At 40.5% G+C, this 16,958-nt stretch overlaps 1 protein-coding gene across 4 annotated transcripts; it reads right to left on the reverse strand.

The window, feature by feature from the left end:
* Positions 1-1,723: 1,723 nt before the first annotated feature.
* INPP5K (inositol polyphosphate-5-phosphatase K) lies at positions 1,724-16,893 on the reverse strand. 4 transcript variants are annotated; one of them, XM_053995455.1, is made up of 14 exons: positions 16,735-16,893; positions 14,822-15,225; positions 14,540-14,647; positions 13,802-13,910; positions 11,183-11,299; positions 10,693-10,865; positions 9,975-10,086; positions 9,353-9,462; positions 6,895-7,087; positions 6,511-6,648; positions 5,968-6,051; positions 5,187-5,291; positions 4,447-4,475; positions 4,084-4,189 (listed from the first exon to the last, which is right to left on the reverse strand). In XM_053995455.1, exons 2-14 carry the CDS (start codon positions 15,094-15,096, stop codon positions 4,165-4,167), a joined length of 1,578 nt encoding a protein of 525 aa, XP_053851430.1. In that variant the 5' UTR covers positions 15,097-15,225; positions 16,735-16,893; the 3' UTR covers positions 4,084-4,164. The 4 variants fall into 4 exon arrangements, with proteins under 4 accessions (XP_053851429.1, XP_053851431.1, XP_053851432.1 ...); XM_053995454.1 differs by lacking the exon at positions 4,447-4,475 and having other exon boundaries at positions 1,724-4,189; XM_053995456.1 differs by lacking the exons at positions 4,447-4,475; positions 14,822-15,225 and having other exon boundaries at positions 1,724-4,189; positions 16,735-16,890.
* Positions 16,894-16,958: the final 65 nt, after the last annotated feature.

A 16,958-nucleotide genomic window follows, 5' to 3' on the forward strand; every position in this document is an offset into this window, starting at 1 on the left:
TTCTATGGAGAGAAATCACAACGGTCAGAACACCAAAGCTGTGTTAGTGGAATGGCTCCTGTGATGCAGATGCCAGAATTATGTGCAAAGAAACCTTCTGAAAATGGGCTACAAGTGAGTGGTAAGAGGGAAAAAAAAAAAAAAAAAGGTGAAGACAGCAGAAAGAAGCTGGAGGAAAAAATGTAAAAGAACAAAATAAAAAAGGGCACAGAGGAGTAGAGTGTGGTCTCTGATGAGCCTGAGCTGTAAAACCACACGGTCACAGTGCAATTAGAACTTGACAAATGATGCTGAAGCGTTCCCTACCAGAGCTGATATCTGTACTTGAGAAATGCCAGTTTCAAAGCATGGTTAGCAGGTTAAAACGTTTGCTATTCTATTTTTCATCCTTTTGTGGTGCCTATATTCATATTTTCTGTATTTTTCCTGCACCTCTGCATTTCCTCTTGCCAGTTTGCCTCCCCAGATCTCACACTTCACTGTCTGACTCCAGTGATCCTCCCAAGCTGTGTTCAACTGTTCCCACACAGATTTCTCTTGCTGCTTTCTAGGCTGCACAAAGTTCTTAATTGCAGACACTCTGTAAGTGGAAGATGACAGTTCCACTGTAATAGAGGGAGGTGGGATGTACAAACACAGATCCATGATGTTCCTCAAATTGAAGCAATTAAACAAGCTCAGGGCAGTTCAATTCCTGAGCAGATCATTTTCCAGAGTAACTGTACATTAAATACAAATTGCTTCGTGTCAATCACGTGCAAACAGCAATTCCTAAATCCAGGGGCAGAAAGGGCCACAGGAAGTTTCCTGTTAGCAACACAGAGCTCTCAAAAAAGGTATCATTTCCTCTCTCAAGGAAAACCTAACTCCAGCTTTGTTCAACTGGCCTTTCCACTGCAGTATATTAATTGAGACAAGTTCATCTGAGTGTCACTCAGTGTCCAAGAGCAGAGAAGGAAGCAGTGGTAGTAGAAACAATGGTCTTTATCAGAACGTATTTTTAGGGTCTCACAAACATGCAAGACATCTTAGAAATATTTCCTGTTTACACAGAGCTGTACTATCTGTGTGCAATGATACACTGCACATCCTGAGGTTAGCCAGCAACCAGAAATATATGGGAGTTAAATGAGGCTAGACTGGATAACATTCCTTGGGATATACAGCTCCCATTTGAAAATTAATTCCCCAACAGCAGGGAGTTAGGAAAAGTTATCCTTAGATGGAAATCGAGTGTAAATATATATCAAAATATACAACATTTAAAATATGATGCATAATTTAGCAGATCTTTCATAAAGGCAAAAGAGATACCTCGAATCACACCATTAAAAATTCACTGTGATAAAGTGAAATTAGAAGAACCTGTTCTCAAAAATTAAGAAACAATGTCAAGTGGTCTGGGCATTTTTACAAGGAAAATGTCAAAACCTCAATGGGGAAGAGGGACAGAAACTGCAAAACCACAAGACCATTTAATACTGGATTAACTGAAACAGGGAAAAAAATACATTAATCTGCTTTGTCCAAAGGAAAAATAGCATTTATCCTTGCTCTTCTTTTGCAGCCCAAGCCCTACCATAGGGTGTTACTGATTTCCTTTTAAAATACTTTGTGTCTCAAACATGACCAAAACAAGTTCCTTGGAGAAAGGTTACAAATTAATCCTCCCCACCCAAACCAATCTGTTCCTTCTCAAATTAACAGAGGCCATGCACAACACTTCACTGCCAGGATTTATTTCAGAGGTACATGAAAAGAAAAACACATGAGTATAAAAACATTTCCAGTGATTATAACATCCAATTAAAGGTGTTTTAAGAAAAGATAAATTTCATCAGAAATTGCATCATTACAGGTCATGGAATAGTTTGAAAAGCTACCATAGGTAACAGTAGTAAACAAAAGTGCCTCTGTGTGCATAATACTGAAGAAAGAAGTGCAGAGTTCTGTGCAGCATCCTCCTTACACACAAGCAGCTCCAATCCCAGCTGCTGGGGGCATTTTCCGGGAAGTCCCGTGGTTCAAAGGATCAGTTTACAAAATGCAGCTTCTGTGTCCAGTGACAGAGGGCTCTCAGCTCCCACAAACACAAAGCATCTCGAGTGTCTCGCCCCTAAAAAGAGGCTGCATGGCTCCCTCTGAGCTGCTCCTGCCCAGCAGATGCACCCTGCTTAGAAGAAACTGGATCTTGGTCCACAGTAAATGGCCAGCTGTGGTCTGGAATTCAAAGCCCACTGCTCTTCGGGCTCTCCAGAGAATCTCCTTGCGTGGAGGATGGTCAGAGTTACACGAGTGAAACCAGAGACAGAGCACAGCTCAGGAACTGCAGAAAGTACTGCAGTTCAAAGCAGGGGTTTGTCTGATGCCCTAATTGCCATGAGAAGTCACATATCTGAAAGATTCAGTGCAAAACAAATTCTTGGGAGACCAGTATAAATGGGAAAATTGTTTCTAATATGGTTCCAAAGTGTAACAGGAATGTACAAACTGTAAACCTCAAGGCAGTGTTAATCCATGCAATGAACACAGTATCCTCTGAACCTGCCCTCACTACTCACCAAGTATTCCCAACACTAAGCATCAAGCTGAGATACAATTAAAACCTACAGAGGCCAAGTGTTCCTAAAGCCCACTGCAACTACCTAACCAGAAACCTATGCCAGAGCTTCAACAGGACACAAAGACACCTGGACCTCAAAAGGTTTTATACAGTGAATGATAAAAGCAAAACAAATATCCTATCAAGCTGTTAACTTTCTATCTCAAAACAACCCTGAAGAAAATAAGGCTTTGAGAAAAAGAGCAAAAAGGAATCCACTCAGTTCTGAAGCAGAATTCCAGCACGAACATCCCAACATCCCTTGCTCTTCCACCTGAACCAAACCTGCTCTTTTCCATCCCTGTGCCAGCGAGGAGTGACTAACTCTGCTCACCACACCTGGGAGGGAGCTGTGGGTACAGAGCATGGGAGACTCAAAGTGCTCTGTCCCAGCACTGCAGACTGAGATTCTGTGGAATGTTGGTGCCCTTTCCTATCCTTTCCAAAGATCTCTATTTCCTCACCAAGAAACAAGACCCTTTCAGAAGCTAACTACCTTTCAGGTTCCTAAAGGTACAAGAAATTTCTATTCCATTCTCCACCCTCAAGTGCACAGGATACAGAAAGGTCTGAGCACCTCTAGAAAAACAGAAAGTTTGCAGACTGATTGCTATAAATTGAAGAGATTTACAATTTTCAAATATTATGCCAAATCATCAACCGTGGGTTGCTCATCTATGCTAAAGCATTTCTCAATTTCTGCAATATCCCTCAGAAGTTGTGGGATCCTGGCTCACTCCAAGCCAGGGACTGGTATAAAAATGGGTTTATGTTTTTTAATAAGGGGGGTAAAGGCAATGGGCAAATTGCTTAATTGTTTTATAAAATAAGAATTTCAAAAATCATGAATAGTGCATTTTGATAAATGTATTTCAATTTGGAAGAATCAGAAATTGAAAATCCTACAAAGAGTTCTTCAGTAAGGCATGAAGAGAAGGATCTACCAAAGGAGAGTTTACACACTCCAAAGATTTTGTTTTTCATGTCACCTGTTGTCACTGGTGTTTCCCAAAAGGTAATTAGCTTACATCTCTAAGTCAAATAAGATTTCAAAACAAGCTAACTAGCTGTATCTAATAAATAATTTTTAAATAACTTCATTTAAACTCAAAGTTTGGAAATCAATTATTAAGTGGTTACAGCATAATAAGTATTGCATCGTAAATAAAATATCCTCTACAAAAAAAGGAACAGGCCTATAAACCTATTAAACATTGCAACTTCCTTAGGTTAAATCATTGCATCAGAAATGTCTATCACCTTAAAACATACAGCATTCCTTAAGTGCTATTTTACAGTTCTCATCCAGTGCAAGAGAGTTACTCTCCCCAGAATAAAAATAACCATTTCCACAATAAATTATCTTCTACGAGCTTCCAAACATTCCTACCTGTCTTACTCCATCTTCTAAGAGCAAAAGCTTACAATCACTAAGACAAAAAGAATCATCTGACTGCTGAACCAGGACCATTAAATGTCCTTTCTATTTTCAGAATCACCATCTGATTCTGGATTGTCAGGTTTCTGCCGCCAACTGCTCTCCTCCTCTGGCACATCCTTTTCTATTGGTGTTTGGCTAGGCTGAATCTAGGAGGAAAAACAGGATAAAAACCAAATTAACAATTCAAAATCACTGTGTTGCTCTGTATTAGCCATACCATTATATAAAGAAGTCTGCCGTGCTTGCTAAAAATTGAGACGATTAAAAAATCTAGTAAAAATCCACTATAGTGATATCAAAACATTAAATGTCATGCAAAAATAAAGGCAACAATTCTGCAGAATCTCTGATAGATACCGAGCTCAGAGACAACACAAATACTCCACTCTGCCGTGTTTCTCACCTGTACAGAGAAACATAGGAACAGAATACCTAAAAAAATATATAATAGTATAAAATAGAAATGAGATACCAGCCAGCCCATTAACTTTCATTATTATATCCCCTAAGACACTGAGGTTCCAGAGTCTTCTAAAACCCCTTCATCCTCGTCATCAACAATGCAGAATTCCTATTTCAAAGATTCCCCAGCACATGAGCATAGCCATGGCAGCAGGGAAAATTATGCACAAACAAAATTATTCTGGAAAAAACAGTGCTTGTGTAGAAGCAGCAATGCTTGGTCAGTTCAACTTGTTTGGGCAGGTTAAGTCATCCTTGCAGAAATTAAACAGAGCCTGGTAATTAAATAACTTGAGTCCAGCTGTCTCATCCTTCCCAAATTCAAGTGACAATTTACAGGAAACACTTGGGTGCAAATCACAGAATGGAGCACAAAGAGCTCACTTACAACCTGCCAGAATTTTGGCAGCACTTGAATTGTCATCTTTACAGAAACTGGGGACCTAACAGTGAGGGAGAGAAACCTGTCTTGTTTCACTGCTGTGTGATGCTGTAACAGTTACTCAGAGTCTTTCAGCACATCAGCAAATTCTTTTTAGCCAGGACATATAATTTTTAAGATTCCATCTGCTGCCACCTTCCCAAAGATTAACACAGTTATGTTCAGATGCATATGAAAACCAATGAAGTAATTAAAAAAAAAATCACATCAACATTAATCAATGCCTCCTAATGTATTACCTGAAAAGGTTCACTGATGCCAACTATTGACTGCAAGTTATTGCTATAATAACAAAGCAAAAATTCTCCTCCTGTCTTGGGTATTTCTGAAGCACTCATGTAAACCTGGCAAGAATAAGAACAGGCAATGAGCAATTTCCACAGAAAAAGAAGTTTACAAAAAAGCCCTTCAGGACACCATCAAAATCGGTATTTGCTATTTATAAGCACGTTTTAAAACGTAAGCTAAAACGGATGGGGACAGAAATAACTCAGGAAACCATCTGAAAATTAAATCAGGGAGGAGAGGAATATCCTTCACCATGTCAGCAGACTGGCTTGGTTCAGTGACAAGGGAAAAGAGACCCAGAGTGGCTGGAAGGGCCAAAGCCAGAGAGCAGCAGAGGGAGTGGAGCTGCCTCCTGGTGGCAACAACAGAGCACTCCACAAGCTTGGTTTGCTCCTGTCCCAAGGAGCCACCGTTCCCAATTTCAACTTCTATTTGTTCAGATAAGTATCTCTGGATATTTATAATTTGCATCAAAATAAGTGGGATTTTTTTTTTTTTGTTTAAATCACTTTAGGTAATCACTACCAGAAGGCTTTACAGCAGACAGCAGTTTTTAAAGAGAGACCAAAAGATTCAATGGGAAGAATTAGGAAGAAGGATTTTAAACAATAATATTGTTCCAAATTAGCTTCAACTGGGAAGAGGACACAGAACCCCTGAGGGAAAGGGGATATGGAACAGACCTCAAATGCTACTCTATGGAAAACTACATTAGGAGAAAATACAACTGACTTGTTTACTGTTTCCATTGGAAGAAATTTCATCATCTTCCACCCAAGCATAAGTAACATAATCCTTCACATGCTTGAAAGTCACCTGTAGAGAAAGATACAAACTATCAGCTTCCTGATGGAAGCAAAAGCCATAACAAAGTTGTGAGAGACGTTTACTGTTTCACTGAAGTAATTAAAACACTCTTAGGATCAAAACATTTTGGGGGCATGTACACATCTTCTGTTTCTGACAGGGTGGGACTTCTCTGTTCTCTCACCCTTCCATTTACTCTTATTTTTGTTGCATCAACTCCTTTCCAAAGCTTCTGCAACATTTTACTTCAATAAACAACCAGATCGCCTTAGCAGAGAATTTAAAGGGTGTGGAAGAACTCATATGCTGTAGAGCTAAACTGTCATCACACAGAAACTAACGGCAGTCAAGCACACAGCTATTTCACAGAGTTCTACACTAGCAGGAATCAGTGCTCTAAAACTCTCAAGGACCTCCTGCAGCCACATTCCCCATCTTTGCTGCAGAGCCACGATGAGGTAACACTACCTGGAAGAGCCCAATCCAGTCCCAAGCACTGCTGGGGAGTTCAGGCGCCGCGGAGTAGTGGATGAGAACATCGTGCTCTACACTCCACTCACCCTCAGGATTCAGCATGACCAATGGATCTGAGACAAGAGGCTTCATCTACACAAAAAAAAACAGAGTTTAAACTCAGTCAAGCCTGTTATTCTTTCAGTTATTCTTCTCAAGTTATTCTCTGCTACAATTTCCACCTGTGGGAATCTTTAACTGACTGGAAATAACCTGACAGCAATTTGCTGCCTTCACTATGATCAGAATGAAGGAGAGATTATGGTTTAGGAAATCAGCTGCTGTAAGGCAACACTGAGTAAAACAAACTTTTTCTTAACAACGTAACTGGGACAGCACCTCAAGCTTGAAAGTTCCTGTGACAGGTTTGTGATCACTGATGCCATAGCTCATGTGACTGAGATAGTTATTCAGAGTAACAGAAATTGGGTTCTCTTCTTCAGGGAATTCGCCTTCTTTTGATGCAACCTCACCGAGATTTTTCACTTTCCATAGAATTCTATCTGTCCATGCTGGCTTTCTTTTCTTCTCACTGAAAAAAGTAAGGTAAAAAGTGAAATGAGCAGAGAAACAAGTTGCCAAAATCTAAGAATGCTGTGCAAAATCTACTCAGAGTTCAAAGACTGTGAGATACATATTAATAAAAGGAGGCAATCATATCCAAGCTTCATTTTACAGCTCTGATTAATGTGTTTTACAAGCAACGTTTCCTTAATTTGAACTCCATTCAGCACAGATCATGGCTTTCTGAAAGAGGAGTAAAATGAAGGGGAGAAGGACCTTTCAGTGGGTTAGTTGGCTTCATACAGGAAATGATACTTTCTCCTAAAACCCTGTAAAAACATGCATGAATTTAGAGATAATAACAACTGCCCCAGGCTCCAAACGTACAGATATTCTGAGAAATGAGGGTGCAAACATAAGGAATATGTAGGAAGAGTCTGAATGACATTTGAAATTATTCAAAATATTTGAGAGCAAGTTTCTTTTAACAACACAAGACAGGACAAACTTGGGAAGCTTATGGTAATCACAGGTACCACCGCAATGCTTTATTTAGAAGTTCCTCTAAATTGTACCAGCCTGCATTTCAGGTTTGCAAGCTACTGCTGTCTCATAACAGGCTTTCAAAATTCCATAATCAAGGAAGTTGTGCCTGCAACTGTACTATATATCAAACTGTTATCACAATGCAGAGTTTCCTTTTATACCATATCAATTACACCAGAGGACATGAGCCCTCTGTGGTTCTCTCTGTAGTGGGAGGAAGGCTTAACAGCAACTCTCTGGATGGGTGGATCACTTCAAATTGAAATGGAGAAAAGATCATACCCTATGGAAGAGGAATTAGAATGGACTGGATTGGATTATGGAAGTTAAAAGCAGGATGTGTAAGGAAAACTGTCCATTTAAATATCAAAACCAAGGCCATTTAGTTCAATAGTCAACATAATTTTGTTTTACCCCTTCCTACCCTTTAATAAAGTGGAAAGATTTGAAATGACTAAGGGCTCTTATCCCACTTACTGCAGTAATTCTATAAACAGACAGAAATCTTTAGGAGATGCCAGATGTCTGCTCTGCTGTGCAGGAAAATATCAAAAGAACAGCTTAAGGTAAAACTCACTGTTTTAGAGAAAATGGAGTATTAGATGGGAAACAAACCCTCAGAATTCACACTGAAGGAATATCAAAAATAAAATTCTCTGGGCTTCAGTAAAAGCAACTTTTGCAGGGTGCTTGCCTTGAGCTCTTGCTGGTCACCCCATCTGAGCAGTGTCTCTCTGGTAGCTTGAACAGCAGTGGGATGCACACAGAATGTGTAACCACACTTTTTGTTCTCTAAATCAGCCAATACAGACAACCAGGCTATGAATCATTTGTAAAATGTCCAAGTTTGGATTATTTTAAGTCTTTTTTTGTTGGGTGGATTTACTGTTGGTCCCATTACATCTCATTATATTAAATTAGGAAGAAAAACGTCTTTGGGTCCACATGAATAAACTTCCAATACTAAGTGCAACAGCAGAGTAGATAACACTGCAGTTTTCAGACAGGTTAAGAAAATCCCTAAAGAAAATCAGCTGTCATCTGATTTTCAAATATTTCACAAAAAATCAAAGCAGAAGTTCAGACAGAGCCTTGCTTTGATTCTGAAATATTTTAAAAAACTACAAAATTCAGAAAGTTCTCTTCTTACTTAAACCAAAACAGGGACTTCTGTTCTCTGGAAGTAAAGAAAAAGATCAGTACAAAACCCTGTTTGGACAGGAACTTATCCTTCTGTGGAAACATAAGACTAAACAAACAGACTTTAATATCACAGAAAAACTTTGGAAATTTAAGATACTCCATCTTCAACTTAAAAATAATCAATAAAGACAAATATACATTAATTTTTCAAATACCAGCATATCAAATGAAATGCTTAAACAGAGAAGGGAAGCAAAAATGACGGACAATTATTCTTTTGCTCCTTTTTGACAACCAATGAGCACTTTTAGTAGGAAAGAACAAAACAAAAGTAGCTTAAACAAGTGCTCATTTATTTTGTTAATCTGATCTTTCCATAAAGGCAGCTGGGTTGTTTCATTATTTCCTTCATACAGTCAGCAGACCCCAGCTTCTTCAGCCAAAAATATTGATTTATTCAGATTTGATCAATCCAAGCCTAACAGAACAGCTCAACAACCCCAGTACACACAGGAAATTCAAGTTTGCTGATTATTGAAGTGATATTTAACCAAGCACCACATTCACTCTTATATTCCACCTCTAAACTCATTTTATCTTTTACCTTGTGTCATAGACCTCCGAGTCAAGGTCAAACTTGTAGGTGGGCTTAAACTGCAGAGGACCCTCTTTGAATTCCTTCAGAAATGCTTCCCGCTTTTTTGCCATATTTAACTGCAGAAATAAAAAGTCACTTTTAAAGATTCTGTTTAAAAAATCAGAGCTTAAAGGATGCTTGGGAAAGCATCTTCCAAGAATTCAACATTGCAGTCAGTACAACACTGGAAAGGTAGATTTAGAAGGGCCTCTTTGTTATAGCCAGAACTTGACACAATCCATCTAAATGTTTAGAGGCAATTCTACCCAAAGCATCCAGAATAAGGTTGTCTTAAAAAGAATTCTTGGGAGAAGAGAAGAGATAAAGGTGAGGAACAACTGACAAGACATGAAGTTCAAAGAAATCTCCAGTCAAACATGAGCATTGCAAATGAGTAAGAAACTGCACAAAAGCAGAAAAAGTTTGCAATTAACTGGGGCTTATGACCACCTCATGTTCCACCTCATGACTGCTCTGAGTTTGTGTTCTTTAACAGAAATTAGAAGCTCAAGGTGTAATTTAACTACCACGTTGTGTTTGTGTGCATTAAAACCAAAACCAAACCCTCAAAGAGACTGAGCCAACCCACCTGGTCCTTTTCCCAGAGCAGACTTAAACGCTTGTTATTGATTGATTCTCTGATAAAGTGTATCCCATAATCTGCTATCCGGAAGTTTAGGTCTCCAAACCAGAAGAGAAGCCTTAAAACCAAACCAAGATGCATCAAACAAGGAAGATTGATATGAATCTATTAACTCAAGGGAAGAATTAGACAGAATATTAGCCATTACTCTAATTAGGTGCTCTAATCACTTTTATTACTTAATGTAAACAGCTTAAATACAAACATTAAGTAGTTATAGATAAGCTTACACAGGGACAACCTGCTGCTAAACAAAACAACAAAAAAAAGTGAAGTAATTGAAACAGTAAATTAAGTCCCTTGCATTCTTGCTGCTTGCTTATTACTGCCTGAATATTAACTTCTCCTGCATCTTACATCTCTGAACACTTAACAGCAACCTAAAGGATTTTTGGTATAAACAGGCTTTAGCTTCTAAAGCTTTCCTGCATGACATGTACAGTCTATATGCTAACAAATAAATGTAATTAGAGACTGGAAGAGAACACTCTTGTAAAACAGACATCTGTCTTTCAGGTTATTCTATCCTCCCAGGGTTCAGGGTCAAGGCTGAAGGGACATTTAAAATAAAATGATGGACAAAAAATCCAAACCCAAAACTCTTCATTGCAAGAGTTCACCCTATAATAGATAAAAACAACACAGAACTGAGTGAACAACTCACTCATGATCCAAGGGACTTGGAATATCCTCTCCTTCAAACTGCGTTTCCAGAATTTTCTCAAAGTCGTCCAGGCGCTGCTCTGTGTTCTCCATGTGAGCAGGCAAGTGGCAGTTCATGAAACAGATCGTGTGCCCATAGAGGGACATGCGGACGCTGACTCCTCCTTTGTTCCCCTGGGATGGAAGATGAACAGCATTCCCTGAAACTGCAGTCAGTGCCTGCAAATGTAACTAACACCACCTAGAACCTTTGAAATCTTGCAATTAAGATTGAAATCAGTACAATTTCTTTCTACACAACTTGTTGCGTATCAGCAAATAAACTGAAATCTGAAATTATGGTCTGTGCTGCGCACGAGGTTCAAACAAATGAGTCTGCTTGTCAGGTTATTAATTTTTAATTAAACCACATCTCCTGTGCCCCAGCAGGGACCATGGAGAGGCACAGAGCACCAGCAGTGAGCAGTGAACACCCCTCAGGCAGTCCTTACCCAGTACCCATAGAGGCCTGTGCGGGTGTAGTGGGTGTGGATGTCCCGGATGAAGGGAAGGTGCACGTGCTTCACAAAGATCAGAAGCAGCAACCCCTGCAGGCGAACTGAGGAGAGCTGGGGAGATAGAAAAGAAGGAATGGTCATTTCCAGCAGTTCCTTGGGCTTACTTCACAGGAGCTTTTAGGTGAAGAAGGCCACAGCAGAAGTCATGCAACTCCCTCGCCAAGCCTGGCCTCAATACTGGGGCACAGTAAATGCAGACTCATTTCAGTGCTGTGAAAAACATATTCCTTATAAACAAATCTGATCAATTCCTCAGCTAATTAACACAGTTCCAACATTATATTTCAATCTGAAGTCGATCTCAAAACATGCACCTGCCCAAACCTCTTGAAAGACTTTTCTTCTGCCTCACCAGCCTCTTGTTTCTGCCTTCAAGAATCCTGTTCATGAAGGACCAAATCCTTCACTTTTCACCTAAAAGCTCACACCTACAAGTCCTCCAACAGCAGCAAGTTTTTCCAACTGAAGCAGCCTTGAGCAGATCATTAAATATTCTAAATGCCTTCAAAAGCACAGCAGTCAATTCCAGGCACCTGCAAAAACAATGAGCTGCAAACAGCAGAAACTTCTGCCTTGCAGTGCCTGTAAAAACTGATTTACCAAACACTTAGAGAGCACATAAGACACGGGGTTTTTGTGGTTTGGGTTTTTTTTGGTTTGTGTGTGTGGAAATAGTCTAATAAAGACGTCCTTCATTGAACATTTATGGACTTTACAATGATCCTGGCATGAGACACAAAATTCATTGTGTTTGTTTTAATGATTATGATTCAATTTAAAATACAGGCATTGAAATGCTGTAGTTGAATTACTGTACAGGCATTGAAATACTGAAATTAACTGTAGTTCAATTTTATGCTGGATTAATTTAGAAAAAGACTACATTAGAATAAAACTGACTATACATACTGCTAGAGAAGCACAAAAAAATCAGCCCAAAATTTAAAACAGAATTCCTCCTTTGCCTCCCTATCTACAGAATTAAATGATTTCAGAATATATTTTAATGTTTTCATTGTCCTTGAACCCAACAAAATACCACACAGAATACTGAAACAATGGACTGCAGTTACTAATGATGCATAAATATTTTAGTAGTCAGCATTCTCCTTTCCATAATTACATTCATGAGGTACCAAGATCTTCCAGTCCCTTTATTATTTATTTCCTTTATTTCACTCTGCTGTGGCCAGCCTCTAGAGATTTCTCAAGAGCCACAGGAGCTGAACACAACAAGGCACTGACCCCTCCCCTGCTGGAACAAGCACCAGTGCCACCAGCCCTTAGAGCCAAATCAAGCAAAGCCCTTGCACAGAGGGGATCCTTGGATGGTGGAAGAATTGACTGTGACCAATTGAACACTCTGAAAACAGACCCTGTTACTCAGGGGACAGAATGTCCCAAGCATGACACCTCTCCCTCCACACCCAACCTCATCACAGGTCAGCCAAGGGGTAAGTGCTCCTCTCCTGCTCAGCCAAATTCCTGCCTAAGTCCTGGGATAACCTTTCCTTGCTGCCTGGTTTGATTTTGACCCGGCCTGACAGCTCCCCCTGATTACTAGAGCTAATCAAGTCCTGCTGAAAGCCATTAGGTGGCAGCAGCCATTCATTAGTGTGCTCCAAACTGCCTCTGTTATAAATCAGAATTCAAAATCAGCCAGGCATACCAGCAGGAATTCTTTTTACTGTGTGTATACAGGGCCTGAATGTCAGCCCACGGCCAGATTTTGAATTTTTATCAGAAATTACTTAGGCCAGAGTGAACAATGTGGGTTTTTTTCCTTTCTGTAATTCCCAATGGGTTCTTTGTTTTGTTTAATTACAATTAAAAGAACAGCACAACTACTGAATCTGATTAGCATGCAGATAATGCAATCACCTCAGCAAAATGAGCCAGAAATAGTGCTTGGTTTAGAAAATCACTACAAAAGGCTTTTAATTTCTCTTTACTAGAGAAATTCAGGGTATCTTCCTACGGTTATTGTTGGCATTATTAAAATAGCCAGTACTTTAGCTGCTCTTATGTCTCTGATATTACCCCAAAATCTTTAAATTCCCATATAACATTATAGGTCTTCAACCAAAAATTAAGTCCTCACGTAAATATATACACCCACTAAAATCCTGTTGTACACAATTAAATTTATTTTCACCTGCAAACAAATTGGAAAAAGGAAAAAAAAAAACAAATAAAGGAGCCTTACCAATCTTAATGAAAATCACTGCCATTGCTTGGGATATTTATAGTGCAAGACTACATTAGAAGCATCACAATACAGTTCCCCAATATTGCACAGAGCAAAAAACTTTTCTACAAACAAGAGAGAGATAAAGATGTTGTGGCCACAAGAAATATGCTGTTCAGTATGAGTTCACATCACATGAAAAACAGGAAAACACAGGTGTGATGAAGAATCACCTCTGTGTACCTATGGAAGTGACAGACACCTGCAAAAACACCATCAACTTCTCTTTTATGGATAATCTGAAGAGAAAAAGTTAAGACTTTTCCTTCAGTGCTCTGACACTTAAATGTGGTGTAAATAATTACCTTGATATATCCCAAGGGAGACAAGACAGTCATGAAAAAAATGCTCCATGGATCATCAAATGCCAGGTCAGACAGAAAATTTGTGATTTTTGAATTCACCTCCTGTAAGCTGAATACATCACAATTACTCACATTGCACCAGTTGGTTTGGACAGAATTCATAGGAAATTTGCAGAACACAAACCCCTGAGATTTCTTGCTGTTCAGTTTTTCATTCAGCAGTTTAACCCACACACAGATCTAACACATCTGACACTGAGTAAAACAAAATTAAAGGAGGTTATATACACCTGAAGATAGAGTTTAAGACAATGCCAGACTCAAGATGTGTTATAAAAACCTGACAGGACTTCACAATTTCAACATAGTTTGGAAAACACAGTGGCAGATTGTGCCTAACAAGCTTGCACTAATTCCCTTAAAACATGCTGAATTTCCAGTAACTTTCATATCAAAATGAACATGCTAGCAAAAAAACTAGCATCCCAAACTTTTTATGTGTTTAGAAAAAAAAAATATTCTGCATTCTGTCACCACATAGCAGCAGCTAACTGCTATAAATCATCTAAGTTAGTCCCCTGTTAGTTAGACTAAGCTAGACTTCACCCTCTGGTAGCAATAGTGCTAAACCATCTCCCAGGCAGTGATTCACATCACACAGCCCTCCCAAAACACACCATGCTGAGACCCAGCAGTTTTGCAATAAACTCACAAAGCAAGTTCTTTAATACCACTCACCCTATAACATACATATCCGTGGTGGGGCCCATCGAGTTGAGCTGAAGTAAACTTGTGACATCAGGAGGGGGAGAAGCTGTGCCCACATTCCAGGTAACTAAGTGTAGTCTAAAAACAAACAGAAACCACATAAAACCAATGCTAAAATTGAAATGTGGACAGACAACCAACTCTAAGAAGGTTCTAATTCCCCCACAGAACTTCTGTCACTTTTCATCAACCAGAGATCCATTTGCCAGCCCCGACACCACCACGAAAACAACCAACAGGAGGGAGCAAAACCTGAATTCTTGCCACTTATCCTTCAGCTTTTTCCCCCAGATGAGGAAAGCTTCATCCAGCGTGCGAGACACTTCTTCGTGGATCTCATCATCCGAGCTGATGTCCTCCACGCAGGCCATCAGCTGTGCCACCCTGTGCCGGAGCTGCAGGCGGCCGCTGGAGCCGGTGCTGCTGAGGCTGGCCGAGCGGCTGCGCAGGCTGGCCCCGCTCTCCAGGTCGCTCAGGGAGAGCCCCTGGCAATGCTGGAATGCATCCTCGCTGCTCGGCGATGCCATCTGCTCCAAGGTAAAGCTACGCCCTGAAGGACTGCCCCATTAAAGTCAAGAGATTGATAAGGGGTTTCCAGATCTTGTGGGATTCAGCATTGCTTCCAACACAAAAGGACAAATGTAGGTGCAGCAATGCTGGAAAAAAAAAAACAACCTGTGGCGCTCCCACCACACTCGCTGGGTTGTTACAAAAGCTGCAATCACGTTCTACCACACACAGTGAATTGTTTTTTTTCATAATAGATTTAATGTGGTTAATTCGATGAGCTCAGGGTTTTAAAGAATTTATTGTTGATTTGAATCGATCATGTGCCTGTCTGCAGGCTAGGAGAAATGTAATCCCCAGCTCCCAAACATTCAGAGTTCTGATCAGAACCAAGCAAAGCCACTCACTCTCAACATTCACATCACAGCACTGCTGTTTCTTTACAGAATGGTTATTTCAGCACCAGAGCTTCTAAAAAGAGATTCACTTTATCATCAGTGTTGTTACACGACAGATAGGCTTAAAAAATAATAAACTGTTAATTTTCCATCATCTTAGAGTTCTATAATGACCTTATAAACACTGATAATTAGTGAATCCCATCAATACACCCATTGTTAAGGCTGTGTTTTTATCCCACAATCAACTGCCTGCTCAAGGTGATGTATACAGAAATGCTGGAAAACAACCTTGCACAATAGATTAAATTGATACATAATTTCCCTCACTAATTGTGTATCTTTGTACGACTGCGCTGAATTCACACAAAAGCTACTCCTAAACAAATTTCTAGGGGGAAAAAAAAAGTAGGAAGGCTGCAGATCTAATTTTGCCACCAGAGATGTATCACTTGGGAGCTCTCCAGTTACTAATTCTGTAAGACAATTACCTGATAGAACAAAACTGAAATAATGTTGAAGACATCAGTCATTACAGACAGAAATTCAGTTCTTCAAGGTGCCCAGTGACCACAGTACTGACAAAAACACAGATCTCGGAGGTAGAAACAAACACTGTCCTAAATACAAGCAACCTACTAAAGTCATTATTTAGCATCACCGCTGCTAATCCTCAAATGGCTCAATAGCGGAGAATTTCTCAGGGTCACAGTGCTCATAATAAAGCCTTCAAAGGATTTTTTAAGCTCTTTTTTGAGCTCTTGTCAGCTTGTTAGTTTGGCTGTTTAAATTTTCCTGTCACAGGCTGTTACCCAAATCCCATCTAAGCAGGTTTCTGTAGGGAATCGAGCCCAGACGGGACACCGACAGAGAGTGAAGACACATCGTAAAAACACCGTAAAACCAGAAGCTCAATGTTTATTCAAGCTTCTTCTTCCTCACGGAAAGTGACAAGTTCGAGACATTACAGAAGTGCAGATGCTCGTGCCCTCATTACACATTAACAGAACTCCGGGAAATCCCAAGCACCCAGAAATGCCCCATAAGCCTCCCTGAACCACTCCAGTACCGACCTTCCAAACCAGAAAATCAGCTTTTCTCCTCTATTTCATATGACTACGCAACGCCGCCAGTTCGTGTAATTCTGCGCTAATAAGCACGCACGCAAGTTTCGCTAATACTCGCCGATTTACGTAAGCGCTCGGGGGCCACTTTTCGGAGCCGCCCTCAGCCCTGCGCCCCTCCGCGCCCACCACTCACCTCAACTTCTTGGTGGGAAGGCCCGCGGTCTCCATGCCCGGGGTTCCCGCAGGGAAGCGCTGCCCGAGGGACGGGGAAGGGGCCGGCGGAGCCCCCGGCGCTCCCCTCACTCGGCCCGGCCCGGCCGCGGCCTCCGCGCCGCCCTCAGCGCTCCGCGCCCAGCGGCGCGCGTGACGGGGGCGGGCACGCGCCGCGGCGCGGCGCCCCCTGGCGGCCGGGAGGAC

Source organism: Vidua macroura, chromosome 20 (genome assembly GCF_024509145.1).
Source record: "Vidua macroura isolate BioBank_ID:100142 chromosome 20, ASM2450914v1, whole genome shotgun sequence".
Lineage (NCBI taxonomy): Eukaryota > Metazoa > Chordata > Aves > Passeriformes > Viduidae > Vidua > Vidua macroura.

Bases quoted from the DNA above. Each gene is read 5' to 3' on its own strand.
- INPP5K (XM_053995454.1), bottom strand. From the start codon at position 15,096: ATGGCATCGCCGAGCAGCGAGGATGCATTCCAGCATTGCCAGGGGCTC. The intron at 10,866-11,182 runs GTAAGGACTGCC...CTTCCATCCCAG, and splicing joins CAGGCCTCTATGGGTACTGG to GGGAACAAAGGAGGAGTCAG. The intron at 4,190-5,186 runs GTAATACATTAG...TTTTCCTCCTAG, and splicing joins GCATCAGTGAACCTTTTCAG to ATTCAGCCTAGCCAAACACC.